The sequence below is a fragment of the Anser cygnoides genome, chromosome 8, assembly GCF_040182565.1.
Source record: "Anser cygnoides isolate HZ-2024a breed goose chromosome 8, Taihu_goose_T2T_genome, whole genome shotgun sequence".
NCBI classification, from domain to species: Eukaryota; Metazoa; Chordata; class Aves; order Anseriformes; family Anatidae; genus Anser; species Anser cygnoides.
In genome coordinates, this window is record NC_089880.1 from 2,189,257 (window position 1) to 2,211,675 (window position 22,419).

General features: G+C 35.2%; 2 protein-coding genes across 12 annotated transcripts in view; one reads left to right on the plus strand and one right to left on the minus strand.

Moving 5' to 3' along the window:
* The window catches only part of FNBP1L (formin binding protein 1 like), a 52,618-nt gene extending 32,969 nt beyond the window's left edge, over positions 1-19,649 (plus strand). For 3 of the 5 annotated variants that reach the window (XM_048067067.2, XM_048067073.2, XM_048067072.2), the window contains exons 4-16: positions 834-981; positions 1,385-1,447; positions 3,050-3,154; positions 3,744-3,872; positions 5,924-6,070; positions 6,738-6,941; positions 9,282-9,440; positions 12,616-12,630; positions 14,618-14,727; positions 15,358-15,490; positions 15,964-16,058; positions 16,561-16,709; positions 17,097-19,649. In XM_048067067.2, coding sequence (XP_047923024.2) covers positions 834-981; positions 1,385-1,447; positions 3,050-3,154; positions 3,744-3,872; positions 5,924-6,070; positions 6,738-6,941; positions 9,282-9,440; positions 12,616-12,630; positions 14,618-14,727; positions 15,358-15,490; positions 15,964-16,058; positions 16,561-16,709; positions 17,097-17,275 — 1,636 coding nt within the window. In that variant the 3' untranslated portion in view covers positions 17,276-19,649. The remainder of the gene's footprint in view (positions 1-833; positions 982-1,384; positions 1,448-3,049; positions 3,155-3,743; positions 3,873-5,923; positions 6,071-6,737; positions 6,942-9,281; positions 9,441-12,615; positions 12,631-14,617; positions 14,728-15,357; positions 15,491-15,963; positions 16,059-16,560; positions 16,710-17,096) is intronic. The other 2 variants (XM_048067068.2, XM_048067071.2) reach the window with 2 other exon arrangements.
* BCAR3 (BCAR3 adaptor protein, NSP family member) overlaps positions 10,761-22,419 on the minus strand; it is a 109,805-nt gene continuing 98,146 nt past the window's right edge. For all 7 annotated transcript variants that reach the window (XM_013186588.3, XM_013186593.3, XM_048067042.2 and 4 more), the window contains one exon: positions 10,761-21,943. In XM_013186588.3, coding sequence (XP_013042042.1) covers positions 21,756-21,943 — 188 coding nt within the window. In that variant the 3' untranslated portion in view covers positions 10,761-21,755. The remainder of the gene's footprint in view (positions 21,944-22,419) is intronic.

Here is a 22,419-nt window from a genome sequence, read left to right on the forward strand (position 1 = left end):
GCTGTGCACAGTGTGCCTGGGAATCTATGCTAGGATTTCCTCTAGCTCTTCTGACTCTATTTAAAGATCCTGGGCCACAGGGAACGGGATTTCTAGTACTAGGATGGCGTATAAATTCCACAATGCCAAGCCTGTGGAGATGGCAGTATTCCACAGTTAAAGAGAGAAAGACGTATATTTTAATGTGGTGCCTGTTTTTTTTTTTCTTTCTTTCTTTCTTTCTTCCCTTCCACATACACTTTCTACCCTTCGCCCCTCCTGTTCCCCCCTTTTCAGTGCCAGCCATAGTGGCACCTTACTTCCAGCCAAGAGGTGGGCAGGCAAACAGGCAGCTGTCTCCAGAGCTGATAGCAAACTTGTTCTGTAGATCATCCATCGGGATGCATATGAGTGGTATGATTGGCATGGTCCAACCTCAAGACTACCAAGCACATCATCTCTGCAACAAGTTCAGCCTCCAGGCCTAGGGATGTATATATCTGTTCCCAGGCTCAGGCCTCTCAGTTGGCAGCTTAGGAGATACCACTATACTACAGGGCTTTCCAGGTAGTATTCTTCTTCTTTCTTTTCTATCCACAAAAATCCATGTTCTTATAAAATGTATTTGAAGAGACATTGCAACATATAGTACGTGCTAGGCTCAATGTAGGCTTTCCCAATATTCATTTCTGTTGTAATTCAATCAGTATTAAAATAAGGTTTCTTGTAAAATGTATCTGATTTTTTCTTCAATTTAATCAGGAACAAAGACTGTGTTAAAGGAAATTATTAAAAAACCAAGCACTATCTCACTTTTTGCATATGTCTATTTGTGTGTATGTGCTTTCTGTCAGGTTTACTTCGTGTATTGCCTTTTTTAACATCCTTAACGAGCTGAATGACTATGCAGGACAACGTGAAGTAGTTGCAGAAGAAATGGGACACAGAGTCTATGGAGAATTGATGAGATACTCTCATGATCTAAAAACTGAGAGAAAAATGGTAATTTCTATATTTTGATTTTATAATAGGATATCAAAATGGATGTCTTTGAATAGTTTGTTTACCCAGTTTCATGAACTCAGCAATAAATAGGGTTTGTAATACGCATAATTAAAGTTATTCATGTATTTCTATGTACTGGTTTACTACAGTTATTAAAACCTAAGAATTGATATCTTGGGAGACAGTGCTTACTGGTAGCTTTTTTGCCAAAGTGAATTTCATATGTGGTACTGTTCTTGCATCATTAATAATAATGTCTTCCAAAGAATACTGGTAGCTACTGGAGATGTGTATCGTAGTGTGTCAACTAGAGCACAAACTAGATAATGGTAATAGTAATAAAAAAGAATATATAAATATATATATATATATAAATCAAACTTATTTTTGGTGTTTTTAGCATCTTCAGGAAGGGCGAAAGGCTCAACAATATCTGGACATGTGCTGGAAACAGATGGATAATGTGAGTTTGGAGGGGGGGATCTATCGCATTAATAATACACAATTTGTAAATGGAACTGATGTCAGTTCCCTTGCTTAGACTTTAAAGTTTAGTTATTTTATTGAATGGCCAAATCAGTCTTAGTAACACCCAAAATAAATTCCAAAGTGTTTGTAGTTCACTGCTTACAAAAATTCTTTTGCAAACAGCTATTTAGCGTGTGTATGTGAAGACTTAGTATTTATTCAGCGCAAAGGAATTAGGTTTTAAAACGGGTACAGACTTCATTGGTTGCTTCTCAGTGGGCTCCTGTTCAGTTAGAGCGTAATTAGTAGTGACAATTTATTTCCATGAAGGTGAAATCTTAAGTATTTGACTTGCATTTGAGGGCTTGTTATATGAGGTCTATTCAAGAATACCACTGTAAGCCATGATCCTTTCAGGAGTTACAGTTATATTTTCACAGAGAAATGCAGAAAGGAAATTTCTCTAGAACAGTTTACAGGCAGTGGTTTTAATGATTAGAAAATATAAGTATATAAAATATAAGTATACAAGTATGTTCACGATGCATTCTGATATTCTGCTGTTTCTGTGTCTTTGAAATTTATTGTCTTTGATCCAGATTATTGTGAAGCAAAACTGGAAAGGTGAATTTCTGTTTTGTTGTTGTGGACTCAGATAAGCAATGTCTTGGGTCAGTGTCATGTCAGAGAGTTTTAATTCATGCTCAGATGATCAGAATAGAAGCAGGTGTGATACTTGAAGATGCTGTTATCTTTCATCCAGATAATTCCCAGAGTTCAGCTCAGTCAATCAGTTGTGTTCTGCGCATGGTATTTACTTGAGTGCAAGGCGACTCTGAAATTCATACAACCTTTTAAAAGGGCACATTAACGTCAATTGCCTGACTTTGCTCTGAAGCAGGAGTGCAGTGCTCACACCATCTCTATTGCCTATTTGTCTCTAGAGATACTAACATCTTGAGCTGCAACAGTTTTCCTACAGCAGCTATCTGGACAACAGCCAGATTTACTGAACATCAGGTATATCGAGTACTGTTGTCTATGCTGCTTACACATACGCCAGTTGATATGAATACTGATGATAATGGATGAATATGCTAAGATCTCATAATAGAGATAAATCCTTCTGATTACCTTCAAAATAATTTAGTTGAATTTATTGAATTAAAATTGAGTGTTGAAGATGTTAACTTTAAATTTTACAAATATAATTCAGGATTTTAGTTTTTTGCCCACCCTCCAACTTTCATTTAGGTTATTGAAGTCAGGTTAAACAGTGAACTTGTCTGTTTTCTAATTTGCTGATGTTGTTTGTAATGGGTTATTTTGTATTTTGATTTTCTGATATTTTATAGCATAATTACAGTTGTTTTCCTGCTGCTACTTAAAGGAAACAAGTTGTATATAAAAACCAGTTGAATATATTTGATACTTGTTGCATGCCCCTATGAGAACAGTGTATTTACTTAAATAAAAGTACTTAGAGAATTTAAGGTCTTCATTTAAAGGGAAGCTTTGATACCTAGAATTCAAAGTTGCTATACAAAACCAAAATGGGGTAGTGGCTGTAGAAGCAGTAAGTTTGTGGTTTTTTTAGAGCAAAAAGAAATTTGAGAGAGAATGCAGAGAGGCAGAGAAGGCGCAGCAAAGCTATGAAAGACTGGACAATGACACTAACGCGACAAAGGCTGATGTTGAAAAGGTAAGAGCAGTGCCGTGGGGCTTTTTGTGTGTTTTGTTTTGTTTTTGCTTTTACTGTCCCTTTTCTGTAAGCATATTTTTATTTGTATGATTATCGTCAGTATTGGAACAACATTTTTTGTATAAAATTATGTATAAAATACGCTTTCCTATTACATGGAAAATCAAAGGTACAGTAAAATGTAAGAGTGCAGAGAGAGTATGCTTCATTATTCTCAAGATGATGCTGAGTCAGTTATCGTCTTTCTTCAATAGGCAGGCTTAGTGGGGTTTGGTATTTTGTGGTATATAGTAGTATGTAGTCTAGTTCTGTCACTTCTGTGTTTTTGGATATGTATTTAAGCAATGTGCCTAAAATGACCATTTCTCTCTCTGTATGTAACAAGATGTAAGCTGTCAGTATAAATTAAGGGTCACATTCTTTCTATTTCAATTATAAGGGCATAACTTTCAATGATGATTTTGATTAGTGTTTTTACATAGTTGGTGGTAATTTAAATTATAATAATGCTATAATGCTATAACATAATAATGCTAAATATCATTGAAAAGCACAAGACATGTTTGAACTGATAACACTTTCCTACTAGGCTAAACAACAGTTAAACCTGCGCACACACATGGCTGATGAAAACAAAAATGAATATGCTGCACAACTACAGAATTTTAATGGGGAACAACACAAACACTACTACATTGTCATTCCTCAGATTTATAAGGTAAAAAGTAAGAAAGTATGACTGGTGTTGTTTAAAGGGGGAATTAGATTTTAAATGTCTCTCTCTTTTTTTTTTTTTTTTTTTAGTATTATAGTAGATAATTTTATCAGGAAATTAACATAATCTCATGCAGTCTGCATTTTCTCACAAGACTTGCTGGTTTCAGTAATTATGCTTAGACTTGCAATGAAAATACTCTTGAGTTTTTTATTAAAGTTTTATATTTTAGAGATGTGAAATATTACTGAAGAGGTACAGTAAAATAAAAATCTGCGACATGAAAGCAAATGTTTAAAACAATCATTCTAGTATGGTTTGATAACTAGTTCTCTCTTTTTTTAAAATGCATTGATCTCAGTAGAGTTGTAGAAAAGCACACGGCTATTGGTGACTTTGTGGTTTAATCTATCTCATATATCAGGTATATACTGGGTAGATTTGGAGGCAGAATTGCTCCCTCCTCTCCCAAGCAGTCATTGCTTTATCAGTATTAGTAGCAATCCACAAAACTCTCTAAAATAATGAAAAAGTAAAAAAGTAAAAAGTCAGTACTTTGAATCTGGAAAAGGACTATTTCTAGGTGCTTTGTATAACTATTAAATTTTGTTTGATGCTTTCAAAAACAGAGGCTTTAGTTTAAAGTAAAATAGTTGGGGGCCATCAGCTGAGGGAGCATTCAGACACCTAGTGGTATGTATGTTCAGCCACGTGGGAGATTACTATGGCTGTCAAAACTGATTCTGAGACATGGAGTTAGGAAACGAAAGTAAAAACGCTGACTTTGTTTGAAGATGTATCAATTTAAGAATGCTTCGTATTTTCTTGGCTGATTAAAGAATTTGTTAATATTTTAACTGGTAAGCAGCACTTCAGCAGATCTGTCATTAGCAAACTGAGGGAGTAATTGCAGTTAAGTCCTGGGAGAAACAGCTTGGTCGACCTTGTAGCTTGCATAAGTGTTTTTGTTTATTGCCTTATTTCTAGGGTTAAAATCCATTATCATTGCGAGATGTATGTTTTCTGAAATCTCCAGTAAAAGCATGAAGTCCCAGTCCTATTTTTTCTTGGGACTACACTTTTTTATTACTTCCTCGAGGGTGTTGGCTATACATTATACGAGAAAGCATGGGGAGAGGAGTGTAGCAGGGCTAGGCTCTTGCTGTGTTTCAAAGAGATGAAATCAGATGCTGTTTGAGATACCTGCCTTTGCTAGTGTAGATACAGGAAAGGTCAAGCTTCTTATCCCATTTTTGGTAACTGGTTGAGGTATGTAATACTGCTTTTTGTTTTCTTTTGTTTGTTTTCTTTTCTACCTTCATTGAGCTGAAAGGTTCAGGGCTATTATCTTCATAGGATTTCTCTTTAATTTGTTCTTTCTGTTATGTTTATGTTCCAGTAAGTAGACTTTAATTACAAACTTAAATCGTGTGTACCATTACTTGTGTAATGGTAATCTTTTATTTTCTCACACACTTGTAAAGGAAATGGTTTGTATTTGAAATCAGAGAACATCTAAATGCATATAAGTGTAATATTTCTAACCTTTCCTATTTTTTGTTAATCATAGGTATTTATTGGAGAGGATAAAAGTAAAAGCAAAGTTAAAGAAGATGAGATTTCAGGTGGATATACCTATCACCAGAGAAATTATTTCGAAGTGGAAGGAGAGAGTGAGGAGATGTAGAAACTAGTAGAATTTTTTCATTATAGTTTCCATTTTTGCACGAAACAAATATTTTTAACAAGTAGGTGGTTGTAGGCATTATACACAGGCTTTAAAAAAGAATAGAGTCCAGTCCTTCACACCATTTAATAAATAAAAGAGTATTGACTCATTGTAATCACTGTTCTGTGCATCTTAAGTCTATGTCTGAAAGGACTTAATTTTTTTAAACTTAATTAGCTTCTGTTTTGTTAGGGAAATAAAAACACTGGGAAAGCACAGAAATTCTGTACTACACTGTGATGACCGCAGTAACTGCAAACATCAGGATCAGGAAAAAATCCATAAATAAAAACTTCAATAAAATAATCCTTCTTTGTGCTTGCAGCAACTTCAAGAAATGGATGAAAGAAGGACCATCAAACTCAGTGAATGTTACAGGGGCTTTGCTGACTCTGAGCGCAAGGTTATTCCGATCATCTCTAAATGCTTAGAAGGGATGATCCTTGCAGCAAAATCAGTTGATGAACATAGGGTGAGTAGAATTGAGCTTCTTATTAAATGCACATGAGTAAAGGAACTGATACAGACGCTGTGGAGAGTGTTAAAAGTGTCGTGACATCACTGTCATCATTTAGTCTAAATGGTAGCTTCCACCACTGCTGGTGTCTGTTTTCATGTTTTATTTCTTTCCTTTGATCTGAAGATCTTTAACCATGTTGTGTATGATTTTGGACACATTGCATTGGGTATCCTGAAACATCCCAGAATACCAGCATGGTTGGTATCTTCTCTGGTATGCATTAAATCATACAAAAGGGTGTTCAGTTAACACCCCATTAGATCTTACTGTATCTAGTTTCTGAGTGTTACCTTAATTTCAGTGCTAATGTTGAAGGATTAGAAGATGTAGTAGTAGCTTGGGCCTAAACCATGTTCTGTTTTAAATCTGTGAGAACCAGGAAGGACTACTTGCTGGGTTCTGAATAGCAGGGTTTACTTTGATTTACACTGTTGGTAACACTACTGAGAAAAAAGAATATATGCTGTCTTAAATTGATCTATGCACAAGCGTGCATTTTGTGTTCTGTTTCCCACCTGTGCATCTTCGTGCTTAAAGGGAAAATTTGTCTCCATGTTTCCTTCTCTCTTGATGGCTTTGCTTGTTTTTCTTTTTAAACTCATTAATGTCCCATGTTTAGGACTCCCAGCTAGTGATAGACTGCTTCAAATCTGGTTTTGAACCTCCTGGAGATTTTCCATTTGAAGATTACAGTCAGAATATTTACAGAACTATCTCTGACGGAACCATCAGTACACCAAAGCAGGAAGGAATGAGAATTGATTCAAAAACTACAGTGGGCAAGTCTAAAGGAAAGCTGTGGCTGTTTGGAAAGAAGCCAAAGGTAACAATTTTGAAATTACTATTTGGAAAATTAAAATGTAAAGATTCAGAGTACCTGGAAGCAGCAATTACTTATTTTAATATAACTTTCCCCTTGCCCTCCACTGTCTTTTTGAAGATGTACAAAGAGATCTGAAGGTTTGAGTAAGGTTGGATATTTATCATATTAAAAATGGGGGAAGTTTTGCAATTTTTCTTTAAGTCATTTCTGTCCTGGAATGTTTTTTATTAGGTATTTGATATTCTGCATGGGTTTAAATAGTGTAAATAAAAGTAGCTTCCAATTTCTGTTATTTCTAAGTGGCCATAAAGACTTTTTGCAATTGCATAGAAAAGGTGTTGATTTTGAATGTCAAAATAAACAAAAAAGGTCACGAGGGAGAGGTATGGTTTGAAAGCAGGCAGACTTCAGATCTCTTTAATATTACAACAAGCAACCCACTTTTAACTGGCACGTTTTATATATGCTTTTATAGAGGAATATTATATAGATTTTTATTAAACTTGCTAGCTTTGAAAACATTTAAGTTTGTCTGAAAAAATTAAAACTTACAATACCTTACTGATAAGACATACTGTTGAAGCTCCATACATGTAAATAACCCAGAAGGAATAGTACTAAGAAATAGGTAAAAATATTCCTAAGCTTGAGGGGAAAAAAATTGAAAGCAGAGGAATTGCTCCTTTCAATTGATGCTTTCTGTGCTAGGTGCCTTCATGGATCAACAGAAAAGGTTTTCAATACAAGCATGAGCTAGCTATATAAATGCAGGTACATGTTTAAATTTTACACTAGGATTTTAGTTAGTATTCGAGCGTATCAGAAAGTCATTTTAATGATTCCCACAAATTTCAGTGAGGTTATTTTAATGCTCCAAATCAGTATTTGCCACTTATTATAGAAAACTATTGTTACAGCTCATTAGTCGTAGGATTTTTTTTAAACCAATTGATATTGTTCCAAGCAAGCAGATCGCTACATCTCCTTCTCAGTGTGTTTGTTATGTGTAACTGCAGCTGTGTTGAAATGAAAATTGATTATTTACTTTTCATGCAGCATAATTAATGTTTGATAGTAGTTTATCATTTCAATGCATTAGTATATTTATTGCGTTTGGCTGCAGAGATAGGTGGGATTTAACTTGTTCTGAAATTAGATCACGACTACTAGTTTGGTAATAAGCCATCTTCCCAAGAATTTTGTGCAACTCCCCCCCCTCTTCCGTGGACAGTGAAGCAGTGAAAATCTAAACTGGTGTACAGTCTGGATGTTGGCATTTACTGTAGTTACAAGAAATTCCTTTGCATGATGATAGGTGAAGAAAGCTGACACTGTTTTTTTTTCCTATTTTTTTTTTTTTGGTATGTAGCATTCAGAGACTCATCCCTACTGTTTCCTATATGGAATCACAGATGTACATATACGTGTATGTACTACATGCACCTCCTCCTTAAGTACCTAGAGGAAATGGAGGATTATGTCCATTTTTTTCTGTTTTTCTGTGGAGGGATGGATGGATACGCTACAAAAAAACAGCAGCTGGGAGCAAAATATCAGAATATATATAGATATATAAAATATTAAAAACAATGTATTTTAACAGAAAAATACAATTGTAAATATTACTGAAAATGTAAAAAATATATTCTTATATTAGCTAATATAACACACACACACCCACACACCCACGCTTACTTACTGTAGATTTAAAAGCCTTTTGGAAAGGGAATGAATTGTGCAGCAGAGGAAATAGAAAAATTGAAATGGGCAAAAGCAGCAGGGGTATAAGAGACAAAAAATGAGAGAAGCAATTTTTTAAAAGGGGAGGAAGAAAGCAGAGAAAGCTCTAGGGATTATGTTGATTAGGAATGCCGTTCAGCCATTATTTAAGTCCAATTTGATTACAGAGATTGAGTATACTTTTTTTTTTAGTCATTCTCCATAGATACATGTAGTATTTCTATTTACATAGCTTAGCTGGTAATGTGAATCAAAATATAGGAAGGAAATGTGAGCAGGAATGCACAAGCTTCCAGAATGACTCTAACTAAGGTTGGGAAAAGCAGAACTAACTGTTCTAAGAGAGGAGATAAACAACTTCAGGATCTTTTTCGGATCTTGTGGAAGTTGAGTCTAAAGCTTTCTTCATTGTAACTCTGAAGTTGTCATGAAGATTCGTGACAGAAACCTTTTAAAAGTATTACAGTTGTAGTGTAAATGTGTCTGTGGAACGTTACAAGGTGTTTCTGTGTTGGATGGAAATTTTATAAGACAGACTTTTCATTTTAAAATCACTTTGAACATTTGGCTTATTTATTGCTTTCTTTATTTCCACATTAGCCACAGTCCCCACCCCTAACCCCTACTAGTTTATACACATCCAGTACTCCTAATGGGTCCCAGTATCCCATATTCTCCATTGAACCAGTGCATTATTGCATGAGTGACATAAAAACAGGGAAGCCCAGAATTCCTTCTTTCAGAAGCCTCAAAAGAGGGGTAAGTTGGATAACAAGTTGAAATGCATGATGGGCTATGAGCAGTGTGTTTGTGATGTGGCTTTTCTAATGCTCTTCACCCTCATTATAAGGCTTACTCTGTTTAAAGTAACACTTCAGCTACAAGGTCACTTTCAGAATACTTCTTTTTTTCATATTACATAGACCTTACCAACATATTAAAATGAAAATAAAACAGAAATACCCTTTACAACATTCCAAATATTAGTGCCTAAAATGAAGGTTTTATAAAGAGGGTGCTCAGCATGTGTTTGATACCTTTTTTCATTGTCGTTCACATTCACAAATGTTTTCCTACCATCATGGAACATATTTTTGCAGTAATTTATCATTGGGTATATATATAGTCACCAGAAAAAATCTGACAGATCACATCTTATTGCTGACTTTTAATTGAAATAATAGTAACTGATGACAAGACTGAACTAAGAGAAGTTTTGTTTATCTTTTGTACATCAAAGGTTGTAGCACATGGTGCTTGCAGATTTTGAAATACTGAAACATTGCAATTTTAATGCATTTTATGATTGATTGTTTTTCGTCATCCTAGGTCTGTTTAGGTAAAATTACTGAAAAATTACTACCAAATGCTACTTTCTGAGATTAATCAATTCATTTACTGATCTATAGTGGCATAATCTGCAAATAGAATTTGCTGGAAGACAGTAAAAGGGAATTGTTAAGTGGTTTTCTAGCAACATTTATAGTACTAGTGATAAATGTACTGGCGCTTTCCTGTTATGTTGGTGAAACACAGGCTGCCCAGTTCATGCGTGTGCTATGATATTGATCCACATAATGAGGTAATTGGATGAATTCGATTACATTTAATTCATGATTTGCTCATATTTGAAAACAAAATCAACGTGCTGTCTCATATGCATTGAGAAAGGCTGGATACTGTAGATGTAATGAGGAGATCAACGCACAACAATGTTGTATTGCAGTAAGCAATTCAGAGGCTCCCTTGCTGTCATTCTGAACCAAAATGAGTTATATTTAAAATTTATTCAAATTTTAAATTTATTTTCTTTAAGTCATGTTGTGGTATCTTATTTCAGGCCCCCACATATTTTCGAATAACCCTTCTACCACCACCATTTTTAGAAGATTCTTCTGCTCCTCTGAGTGTGTTCATGGAGGGCAGTTTCTCCTTTCTCCTTCTGAATTACTTGTGTTATAATTTATTTTGGTCATGAAGATAATGTTCCTTCTTTAGCACTCAATGTAGAATTTGATTGCACGGTTGCTGAAATAGCAGAGATTTTGATTACACCACTTGTTTGTTTATCACTAGATGTATCAGCTCCTGGCTCACAAGTCAACACCTTACAGTATTAGTAGTTCTAGAATCTTTTACTGAAGCAAAAGATCATCTCCTAACAACTACACAATGCCCATGGAAACTGAAACAGTATTTTAATTTTTTATTCTTAGTAATTCATTGATCATGCTGTAAAACTGTATGAACTTAACACACAGTACTCTGTAAAATTAACAAGGAGTGCTAGTGTCATACAAATCTGGATTAATTCAAATATCCCACAGTATCAGATATTTTAATCTCTATAAATCTAGAGATGAACACTTAATGACTTTTTTTTTGCAATACCTTTCAAATATTTTAATAGGTAACACATGTATCAAGTGCCTTGAAATGTATACTGTAATTCTAATAGATTGTGTGTGTTATGGATCAGATTTATCTTTTTAATACATCTTGAATCAGTGATTAGTAGATGCTAGCATGATTCTGTTTTGTCCCTGGAAAATGATGTCCAAGTAGTACTGACAGGAAGAGCTATCAAATGGTATTTTAATTTGTTTGGGCTTCTACTGAGATTTATCCATGAATTGCCATATACCAGATAATAAGCATACTGGTTATTTTGTTTTACATGCCCTGTATAAGATGTCACTCAAGGCACTAGAAATCGCAAAACCAAACTGCTCTCATTCCGTACTTCGTGCATCAGATTTTTCCTGTCATGTGCTATATAGAGAAAGCAGCATACAGTAGTTTAAGTTACAACTCTATATAAAAGTAATAGGCTGTTGAAAAGTCTTAAGTGTAGCTGCTCCTTTCTTTTTTAGTACTGTTATTCTGTACTGTTTATTATTCTTTGAAGTCTTAACATTTCCAGGTAGTTTTAGTGCTTGTGAGAGGTCTTTGCTCAGTGCTACTTGATACATAAATGGATATGTTGTATACATAAAAGTAGTTTATTGTTATAGCCATTTTATGTCTTTGGACTTTATTGAGGTTTCTACCATGGTAACATTTGCAAAGGAGTGTCATTTTCTTTATGGCTAGAAATTCCAATTTTAAGTGCGTGCTCTAATCAACTGTCACAACAATTGTTGAAGGTCATAAATGATGTCACAGATAACTGTATTCTAAGTTGCTTGGCCTTCCTCTGGAAAGACTTGTACTAGGTCATGGGACGCATAGTGGATCTTCCAAATGCTGTGACATGTTAAGCCAAAGCTTCAACACCTGTCTGTTTTATTTGCTTCCTCTAAGGATGAACTTGTAACTCTCTAAATGGCTTTATTTTCATCCAAGTAAAACATTTTTAGATAGTAGCAATGACTCAAACGTGCTGTTTTCAGAAAGTAAAATTATTAACTTAAAAGGTCTTTGTTTATTGTAGTTCTGCTTTGATAATAACGTAAAACACTTGGTAAAAATTACCTTTGTAAAATCGATGGTAGTGGATTGTTAGCTATAATTAACAAAATATTTGTATATGGCTGATCAGTCCTTCATCATCATTGAATTCTGCTATTTTGTGTGTTGTTGGCTGTGTGTTCGTTTCTTCTCCCACAACAGAAGTTCCTTAAGCATATTATTTGAAGCACTAAAATTCAAAATTTGTTCAATGAAATTGTGTATTACAATTTTGTAAGTTAAACTACCCGTTATCACCTAGTGACATTTTTAAAATCAGTAATGCTTAAAGCAGAAGTGTATTTCTGATTATTGTATTTTGCTGTTCTTGTGCTCATAGTAACATGTATTTTTTTTATAATTTTTAAATTTTAATCTTTAAAAATATTTTAAAGATATGGTTTTAGGCATTAATCATTTTTGTAACTGGTCATTGCATGTGAATAATTTCCCGTTTCTTTCTGTTTTCAAATGAACTGTGCAGTGGTCGGTGAAGATGGTAAGCCCGTGTGCTGATCTGTCTGCTGTACTTCTGCTAAGATAGCATGAAAGTAATCTTTTGAAAGTGTTTCCATATCATAACTGCTAAGTCAGGTGCTGAAATGCATCTCCAGACTTTCTACTCTCATACACAGTCATGTTCTTAATCATCCATGCTTAATGTGAGATAATTAGACGTGATCCAGCTGCAACTAATTATGTGATTTTGGAATTTTAAGGTTGACCAGTATTCATCAGCTGGTGATAATGGAAATACTTAGGGATTTCTTTTTGTCAGGAGAAATGTTAAAGCAGCATAAAATAGTTATACAAAAAGACTACAAAACTTGTTTAAAAGAGAAATATTGAATACTGCAATATTCAGTCACTTGAATTTAACCAAACATTTGCAGGGGAGATGATCTTTTATGTTCAGGAGTATTAGAAAGCTTTTATATTTGAAATAAATGAAATAAATAATTTGAAATAAATGAAGCTTTTATAAATTAAAAGCACATCATAATCAATATTATAATTTTGCAGAGTAGATCCGCAAAATTCACAGAAATAAGTGTTCTTCTGATTATTACTGTAGGATAGGGTAGTTTTAACTGACCTGTAATGAGCAATCATATAGAGGATGTGATTATCTTTTTCTTTCCCTGTAGCATGTAGAAGCACCTGAAAAGACTTTTTCCCCCAGAAAGAAGAGCTCTTGCTTTATTTTGGAAACAACATATCTTGATTGTCCATCTTATATGGTGTCTTGTATTCCCTTCTTAAAAAGTAATGAGATTATGATTTTGCAAGTGAAAAAGAACCAGGAAGTTGAGGGGCAAGAAGATCTTAAGAGGGGGACATATCTAGAAAATTGGAATTAGCAACTGAGCCTAAGGCTGCTTGTATCAAAATCTTGACAGTTATGTTTCTGTCAAATTTCTTCTTGTGAAGAGAATTGTCAAGTTCAGTTTACCTCTGAGGAGGGTTTCTGTAATGGCAAGCAGGTTTCTTGGGCTAAAAATAACCTTCTTATGCAACTAGCACAAAAGTAATGTAACTTTCTATTATTAATATGTGTACTGTATTTCCTTCTTAGAAAGTAGTATAGGTGTCTGTCACCCAAGGGGAAGAGTTGGCACAACAAATTCACAGGATATGTAAAAATTTCTTCTCATTCTTCATACACACAAGTCCTTCCATCCTGTTTATAACCCTGGCACAAGCTTACATTGTAACAATAGTTGGTCTTAAGTATTAAAAAAAAAAAGGAGAGGTGGGGGGAATTGTGTTTGAAAAGTAACTTTTTTTTTTCCTCCCTGAAACATTCTTTTCTATAATTAAAAAGGTGACATAGAATATTTAACCAAGTTTTGATTCAGCAACAAATTTAAGTCCTAATTTTGATGGTATATAAATTCTGTGTTCTGTGAACTGCTTTTATGCTAGGTAAAATGTATCAGAAGTTTGTACGTCTAATTGAGATTCTTGTAATACGTTCTCTAACAAGATTGATGAACTTCTGAAAGGGAATTACAGTACTGATTTGTAATGTAGGTCCAAATTACAGTATTCTTCTTTTGACAGCATCTGAATAGCCATAGAAAACATAATCCATGGAAAGAATCAATTATGTACATACTATTATTATATACACATCTTAGACTTTTGTTCTGACTGAAATTACTGTTAGTAATTAATTCTGATTTTGCTAAAGGGAGGTTCGTGGCTCAGCTTTTCAGACTAATTATTATTAAGCCTAGAAATTATTAATTACAACCCTGAGACACCTATTGCAGAAGGCAAAAAGAACCTTGAATGAGTGACTACAAGCTGGCACCAAAAACTTGCATTTATTCTGTTGTGGTCTCTTAAAAAGCTGTGTGTCAAGTAGAGAGTTTTTAAGAAGGTCCATCCTGCTTCCAGTGACCGCTGTTCATGTGTGGGTATGTCAGTTCAGCTGTCTCAATGTGTGTGTGCTGTTTCTTTAATAGCATTCATATTTGCAGGGCCCTGCACTAGAAGACTTCAGCCACCTCCCTCCAGAACAAAGGCGCAAGAAACTGCAGCAGAGAATTGATGAACTCAACAGAGAACTACAGAAGGAAACCGACCAAAAGTGAGTGCATTTTTTCTAGAGGTTCATCATGGGTCTCTTTATGTCAGTTTCAGTTGAAGTCCTCTGCTTAGGCCAACAGCTCTCAGACAGTAGGAGAGAATACACTATTACAAGCTATTACAAAGCATTTTTAGTGGATGTGCTGTTGTATGTAGATTGTTATCATCGCCTCCTCCTGCTGCTTCACTATAATACATATTTCAATCCTAATGTTGCATAGGAAACATTGGATCTAAAAGCATGCCGTTAAACAAAAAAAAAAAATCAATGCATAGGTCTGTTGAGCAAAAGAGCTGCAGCTTAGTGCATTATGAAAAGAACATAATATTTAGAAAATTGTGCATAACAGTACAGAAAACAGTATTGACACTGCATAGAGAAGTGTTGACAGTTGGATTCCTTGCATGCTTGTGCATGACATGAAAAAGTAAAGCAAAATGTTAAGATGACAGAACGGGAAAAGGCGTTAGGTGTGTTACAGGGAGCAGTAGTTCCTCATGTCTGTGCTTAGGATCTAGGAACTCTAATCATGGGTCAGGCTCTCATACACCTAAATAGTATTTTAGCTTTAATGAACCAGTACAGATGTTTGTAATTTTATAATTATTGTGGGGTTTTGTATGCTGTTAGAGATGCCCTCATCAAGATGAAAGATGTTTATGAAAAAAATCCCCAGATGGGTGATCCAAGCAGTCTGCAACCAAAATTAGCTGAGACAATGAGCAACATGGACCGTCTTCGGATGGAAATACACAAGAATGAGGTGAGAATCTAAAACAATTAATCGGAAAATCTAAATGAATAGTAATGTTGTAGTTTGCCTTATGGGTTATAAATGTAGCAGTCATGAAACTACTTGGTTTAACAACAAGCTCCCAATACAATTGTCCCTAGGGTATGCTATTTTCAGGTATGTTAGTCTAGCTATAATGACGGTATACTTTAATAAAGATGCAAACTGTTAAGAAGTTATTAATCACTTATTCTGCAATTCATAGGAGATTAAAGGGTTTTTTCCTTATTACCTACCTCAAGTATGGAGCACAGGCTAAGCAGAGAGGATTAGATTAATACTTCATATGAAATAATCACAAGATTTCATGTGTGAATGCAGTCTCTTTGTGGCTGTGTACTGACAACTGAACAGCGTGCACTTAAGTGCATTTTTGAAATGGTTCTTGCTGGTATAGAATCAACTTTTGTCTTGAAACCAGTATTTGTCTTTTTTTCCCCCAGGCCTGGCTCTCTGAAGTTGAAGGTAAAGTAGCAGCCAGAAGCGACAGGCGGCACAGCAGTGATATCAACCACCTTGTAACACAGGGCAGAGAGAGGTCACTATTCTATCTCTACTGCTTTTGTATCTTATGCTAGAATCAATACATCTGTCTGATAGTTAAAAGGAGGTGATGGTTATTCCTTATCCTCTGAAAGTTTATTTTTCCAGAGGAAAATCTTACTGGTTCTGAGCGCTAGAGCTCACTTCACATCATTATGGTAGCATAGAAAAATTGAGTCTAATGGAAACAACCACTCATTAAATACCAGTGCCTCTTAAAGTGAACTCTTTCTATTCCATAAGGCTCACCAGTTTTCCATGTTTTGTAGAGACAGGTATGTCAAAGTTATGTTTGTTTTCGTAGCAGAATTCAGTCCAAAACCTTTGTTAGATCAAAACATTTTCCGAAAATCACCTCCAGGAGCAAATATAAACACTGTTAATGGGCCTTCCCAGAACAATATCCATGGTCTTACCCTTTCTATGATGCATGTATGTTCAGTGTTTCAGAGCTAAAACCTCTCCAGAATCCTCACATTCCAATCATTGCATTACAGCCCTGAAGGGAGTTACACAGATGATGCAAATCAGGAAGTTCGAGGACCACCACAGCAGCATGCACATACAAATGAATTTGATGATGAGTTTGAAGATGATGATCCATTACCAGCTATAGGACATTGCAAGGCAATATATCCCTTTGATGGTAAGGTTGACAACATACACTATGATTCCTTCAGTAAAATGTATGGATTTCTTTTGTTACAAAGAAGAGAGGTAAAATGATTTAAAGTAAATTAAGTTTTAAGAGTAACTAGTTGCTTATAAGATTAGTGGAAGTATTTTATAAATAACCTTAATTCATAAGCAGTACTTTGGTGCTGTTTTAAGATAAATATTATCACAGCTACTGGCAGATATTCAGCTTTACAAAAAAGACGAGGTTTTCATCTGCAAGCCTGTTTGACCGTATGTTCTCTTGCACAGATTTTTTGATAATTCCTGTTTATATATAATCTGTAAACTGTGGTCTGGGAAAAAGACTTGAAATTCTGTCTGCACATTAAGACTTCTTTGCCTTTTGTTTTCCCAGGTCATAACGAAGGCACTCTAGCAATGAAAGAAGGGGAAATTTTGTACATTATTGAGGAGGACAAAGGAGATGGGTGGACAAGAGCTCGAAGACAAAATGGAGAGGAAGGCTATGTACCAACGTCATATATAGATGTAACGCTAGAGAAAAACAGCAAAGGTGCAGTAACCTATATCTAACAGTAAACTGGCAGCTTACAAGTATACATTCCCCAGGGAAAATAGTGGACAAATAGTAAGTCTCACAGGTTCATGGAAAGCATTAGAATAACAGAAGTGAGGAGGGGCCTGTTGTTTGCAATGTGGGTTTGCCACAGCCTTTTCAGATATGACAGCATTAAATTGTTCTATAATTTTGGCCAGTGTTTTCTACTTTGTTTCACTGTTCCTGCTCTACAGAGTACTAAATCCAATTCAGCTATTAAATGGAGAAAGACCAGGATTCCTGCTTGTTCTACACAATACTTTGGTTTTATAGAGAACTGAAATTTAAGTTTTAAAGACTTCTAAGATGTATTGTTCTCATTTCTATAATTTAAACTGTATGCTTAAACCAGAGGTTTTTTTCCTCTAATAACTAACTGAACTTGGTTACTGAAAATTATTAATTTCCTTCCTTAGCAAATATTTGGCAGCTTTCACCTCTTAAACAGGAAAATCTTTTCTGATTCTAAAAGCTCAACAGAACTACTCAGGAAGAAACAGTATGATTAAAAGGACAGAAAGTCCACTGACCTGTGTTTCTCCTTCTCTTTCTGTGGCTGTAAAGTAAAACGTTGTGAACAGGACACAACTCTATTATTTTAACTCTAGATACCTTAAACCTAAAGAAACCCCACCAAACCCGAAACACTACCACCACCACCACCAAAAAAACAAACAAGCCAACAATTGTAATTGTTGATGATGTTTCACTGAATTTTAAGCTCTCTGCTCCAGAAAAGGGAATGATTTTATGTTCTTAATTTGTGCCTGTAAGCTAAGTCTTTGAATTGCATAATGTTTAGTTTGAAATCAAGCTCTTGAATGTACAGTAATTAATTCCCTCACTGTTAATCACTGAGGTTTGGAAACTGCATTGCACTACTTGATTGCTAGAGAGAAAAAAAAAAACTAAGCTAAAAACTAAAAGCTTGTATTTGGAATGTGGATTTGTGGAAGTAATACAAGGCTAATGCATAGCCACTGAGAATGGCCTGTTAGAACTGAGCACACTTCTCTGTCTTCTAAAGGCCTTCAGTAACTTTTTTCTTTTCTTTTTCCTCTTGGACTGCAGGTTCCTGAAGCGGGTTTCTGAGAAAATGGGCGAGATCTTGAAGGAGGTTACATGCAGCTGCTTGGGGCGGGGGGTGGGGGTGGGGGGAAGGTATTAGACTGGGAGGCCCATTAAACAAGGGGAAAAGCTAGTTGCATGAATGCATGCAGACATACATTTAGTCACTAACATTCTTAGCATTTCCATACATAATTAAGGATGCATTACGAATTCTTAAGTTTGTGCAGTAAAATAGCATTCCATTACCAGAGTAAAAAGGCAACTGCTCCTAAAATTTCTTTGTTTTGTCATAGGTGGTCCGAAGGGCACGAACTAGATTTTAGCTTGTGCTACATTCTGGTTGTCTCATTTACACTTTTTTCCAACTCACGTAATTGGCAGTCATTTAGAACCATGTCAGTTACCAGTCTGCCTGTGCCACCTCCATGCTCGCCCTTAACCTCCTCCTGCATGCCTAGGACAGTCAGGCATCTCTGTGTAACACTTTTTTGACATCATTGCTTTTCTTATTTTGTAACAAATCATTCTGTTCAAATATCTTCAGCACTAGAATTTCATCCCAGTATCCATGTATGCTGCTATAACTTTTCCACAACTTTTCCACTGCAACCATCATTACATTCCAGTTTTTGGCATAACTGATAAGAGACCATAATGTATTTATGTTGATTTGGGGAAATAATACATCTCAGCTCTAGCCTACAATCCAGTCAAGAGAAACTCCTAGACCTGTAGTCCATCTTCAGCACTTCAGTAACCTACTGTGCGCACTGAAAACCTGGAATACCACCAGAGATTCACCACTGCAAGCTAATGACTGTTTTCAGAAGTCGACTGCTTGCCATTCAAATGCTGCCTTAAACTTGAGTGCCTAAATCTGTTGTTTGCCAACACTACCACTTACAGTATCTCACAAAGGGCTTTGTGTCTCAGCTCTTTCCACAGTGCTGCAGCTGCTGAGGTAGCCACGGTAGGTGTTTTCTAGAGTTCTACTTTACAGGATACATGGTGCATCATGATTTTTATACATTGGGACACATATCTCTTAATTTGACTTTAATATTTTAAAAAATATTTTTATGGAAACTTTTAGTTTTTGACTATGAAGTTCCCATTTTAATTACTGCAGTGCTAGTCCGTTTCCAGGTGATGCTTCATTGTATGGACCTGTTGAAATTTGAGTGATACTTTGTAATGATCTATGTGCACTTTTACTTGTAAACAATTGAAATTTGGATATGTTTATACGTGTAAATAGAGTTGTCTGCAGTGCCCCTATTGCTTATGTTGTCTTGCCTCCCATTTGTGGTTCTATTAATAAATACATCATATCTGATCTATTAGGGTGATAAGAATTAGACTAGCGATGTTGGGCGGGGGTGGGAGGGATACTTGCATCAAACAAAGCTTGTCAGCCCAGCCAACTGCTGTTTGGGGAAATGAAATAATAATCAAAACATCCTGTTTTCTTGGGGTCTGAAGCAATATTTGGATGCAGCAGTGCTGGATTCTTTTTAATTTCAGTGTTATTAGGAACTGTACTACGAGTAAAACTGAATGAGTGACTTGTGTAGAGGTTTATTCCTTTTGTTATGTATACCACTATTACACAGCTTGACCTAGTGTATTATGGGGGCTATTAAACTCTAAAGTTTAGATTTTTGGAGCTTGTATACAGGGTTATTTATATAATAATGTGACAATACTCAATACTGACAAAACTACTTATGTAGTTTTTGTTTTGTTTTAATTAGTGCTTTTTTATTTTAAAGCTAGAAGTTGGAAATGTGATCTGTGTATTTTCTGCTAAAGGGCCTGTGGTTTGTTTGCCTGGCTAACAGCCTTGCAGGTCAGTAATAACACTTCCTGGTAAAGGACTGAATGTTCTTTTCATGCTACTGTTTGTTTTTCTAAAACCAGGATTTGCTTCCTTTGGAGGCAGGTTGCTTTCATGAGGGATAGTGCAACTTGTTATGAGGTTTATTAGGCATAGGAAAAAAGACATCTGTCCTTGCATAGCTAGTTATCACTTATTCTAAAATTTTGAACGTGAATTGTCTTAACGAATCTTACATTTTCCAGTAATTTTTAATCTTTTTTTTGTGCACATGTTGATTTCTTAAATGTTAAATGCTCTGTTTAAAAATAGTGTTCTCTGTTGAGAATATTTTCATGGAATAAAAAATCTTTTCATGGTCTAAATAATTAGTTTCAACCTTTTTCTTCTATTAAGATTGAGAGGGAGACTTAGAGCATCCTGGCCTAAACAGGAAGCTTGTAACCTGTTGTTATGGTTGTAGAACCACAGCACTGATTACAGATGGTGGGAACAGAATGCTACCATTTTGGTATTGGTCAGTTTTCTGGTTAGCCTACTCACTATTCCAGTACTTTCAAATGCTGTAACATCTCACTCTAGAAGCAGGCTTAATGACAACAAGCAAATTCAACACTAACCATAGTTCTTGCCTAAATATTTGTACAACTTCTGAGAACACTGAATCTGTATCTGACAAAGTAGAATTTGCTGCTAAAGCATTCTTTATGTAAACATCATGCACCCTGATTATCTATGAAAAGTGCTAACAACTTACCTTTTGCTGTCATCCAAGAAAAAAAATGTAAGTACTGCTTATCATAGTGATTCATCTCCGTAGATGATGAAGCAAGTTGACCATATACATACACCCACATTTAGTTGTATTGGAAAGCATTTTAATCATCTGGATTGTTTGTTCTTGCCATTTCATCATTCATTTCCTGGCAGCATAGCTGTTTTACAGGCTCCAGTAAAAGCCAAAGTCCTACAGATTGTCTTAAAAAAACACTTAAAGTTGTCCCAACACATACACAACTAATTTTCTACTTTCATAGGTAATGTGAAATTTAAGCCTTCTTTTGCAGTCACAGATCATTTCTTCAACCATAGTATGCAAATAATTTTGCATAAAGATAGACTTTAATTCACAATTCTGTACATAGTGTTTTGTACTCAGTTAAGGAATATTATACAACTGAAAATTTTCGGCAGTGTCACATAGTTAATCTATCACTTCATTTACACTATTTGCTTCATTTTAATATCATTAAGAGGCCGATGCCCCTAGTTGTAGACATTATGAAAACATTGCAACACTAGAGAAATATAGAAAGCTGTAAAACTATCTTACAGGGATAACCTACCTGTTTAAAAGGATCATTAAATGACTTGGTGCCACAGTAAATAAATAATTTGTTTTAGAAATCAGTAGTTTTAAAACAAGTGTGCATTGTGCTGTTAAAAGTTCTAAACATCTTGTGAAATGCAAGAAGTTTGTGCAGTATCAAATTACCAAAAGAAAGCTATGGTTATTTCAAGTATATCACTTAATAGTGTTTAGAGTCTTAGATATTTAATTGTTCCACCTGCTTCACCAGAGGAGGTTCCAGTTTTCGGGAAAGTGCAGTTAAAATCTGGCTGAATTTCTCATATCTTTCATTTTTATTAACTTGTGCTCCTTTGCTGCCCCAGAGCAATCTCATCTGAAATTCTGTCTTGAAGATTTCACTCATCTCTTCATCTGGTTGGAAACCTAGTAAGTAAAAAGAATCCCACAGTATCACCATCAGGCAAGTTTTTTTTTGCTTGGAAAAAAATGGCTTTTAAATCACATTCCCTCAAATTAAGATAAGCTTTAGCGCACTGGTTTCTTTTGCACAATTCTTTTAACAAGCTAGAAGACCAGTGAAAATCTTTTCCCTCTGTCATATTCCAGTACCATTCAAATACTGGGATAGGCTTTCCTAGACCAACTGTAATGGTCTAGAATAGTCATTATAGCCTGTATATAATTGTCATTATAATCATAGCCTGTAATTACTGATGTATACCTGCTGCCTGCAGAAGTACTTACATGTCTTCCCCTTCTCAACTTTTTCACTGCAAGTTTAAATTACAAAGTTGTATTACTAACACATTGCTGCTTTCTGGCTGCAAACAGTAAAGATCTTGGTGTTGCATCTTGGTCTGCTGGTGAAGAATTTTACTGTGGTGATTTATTTGCAAAGG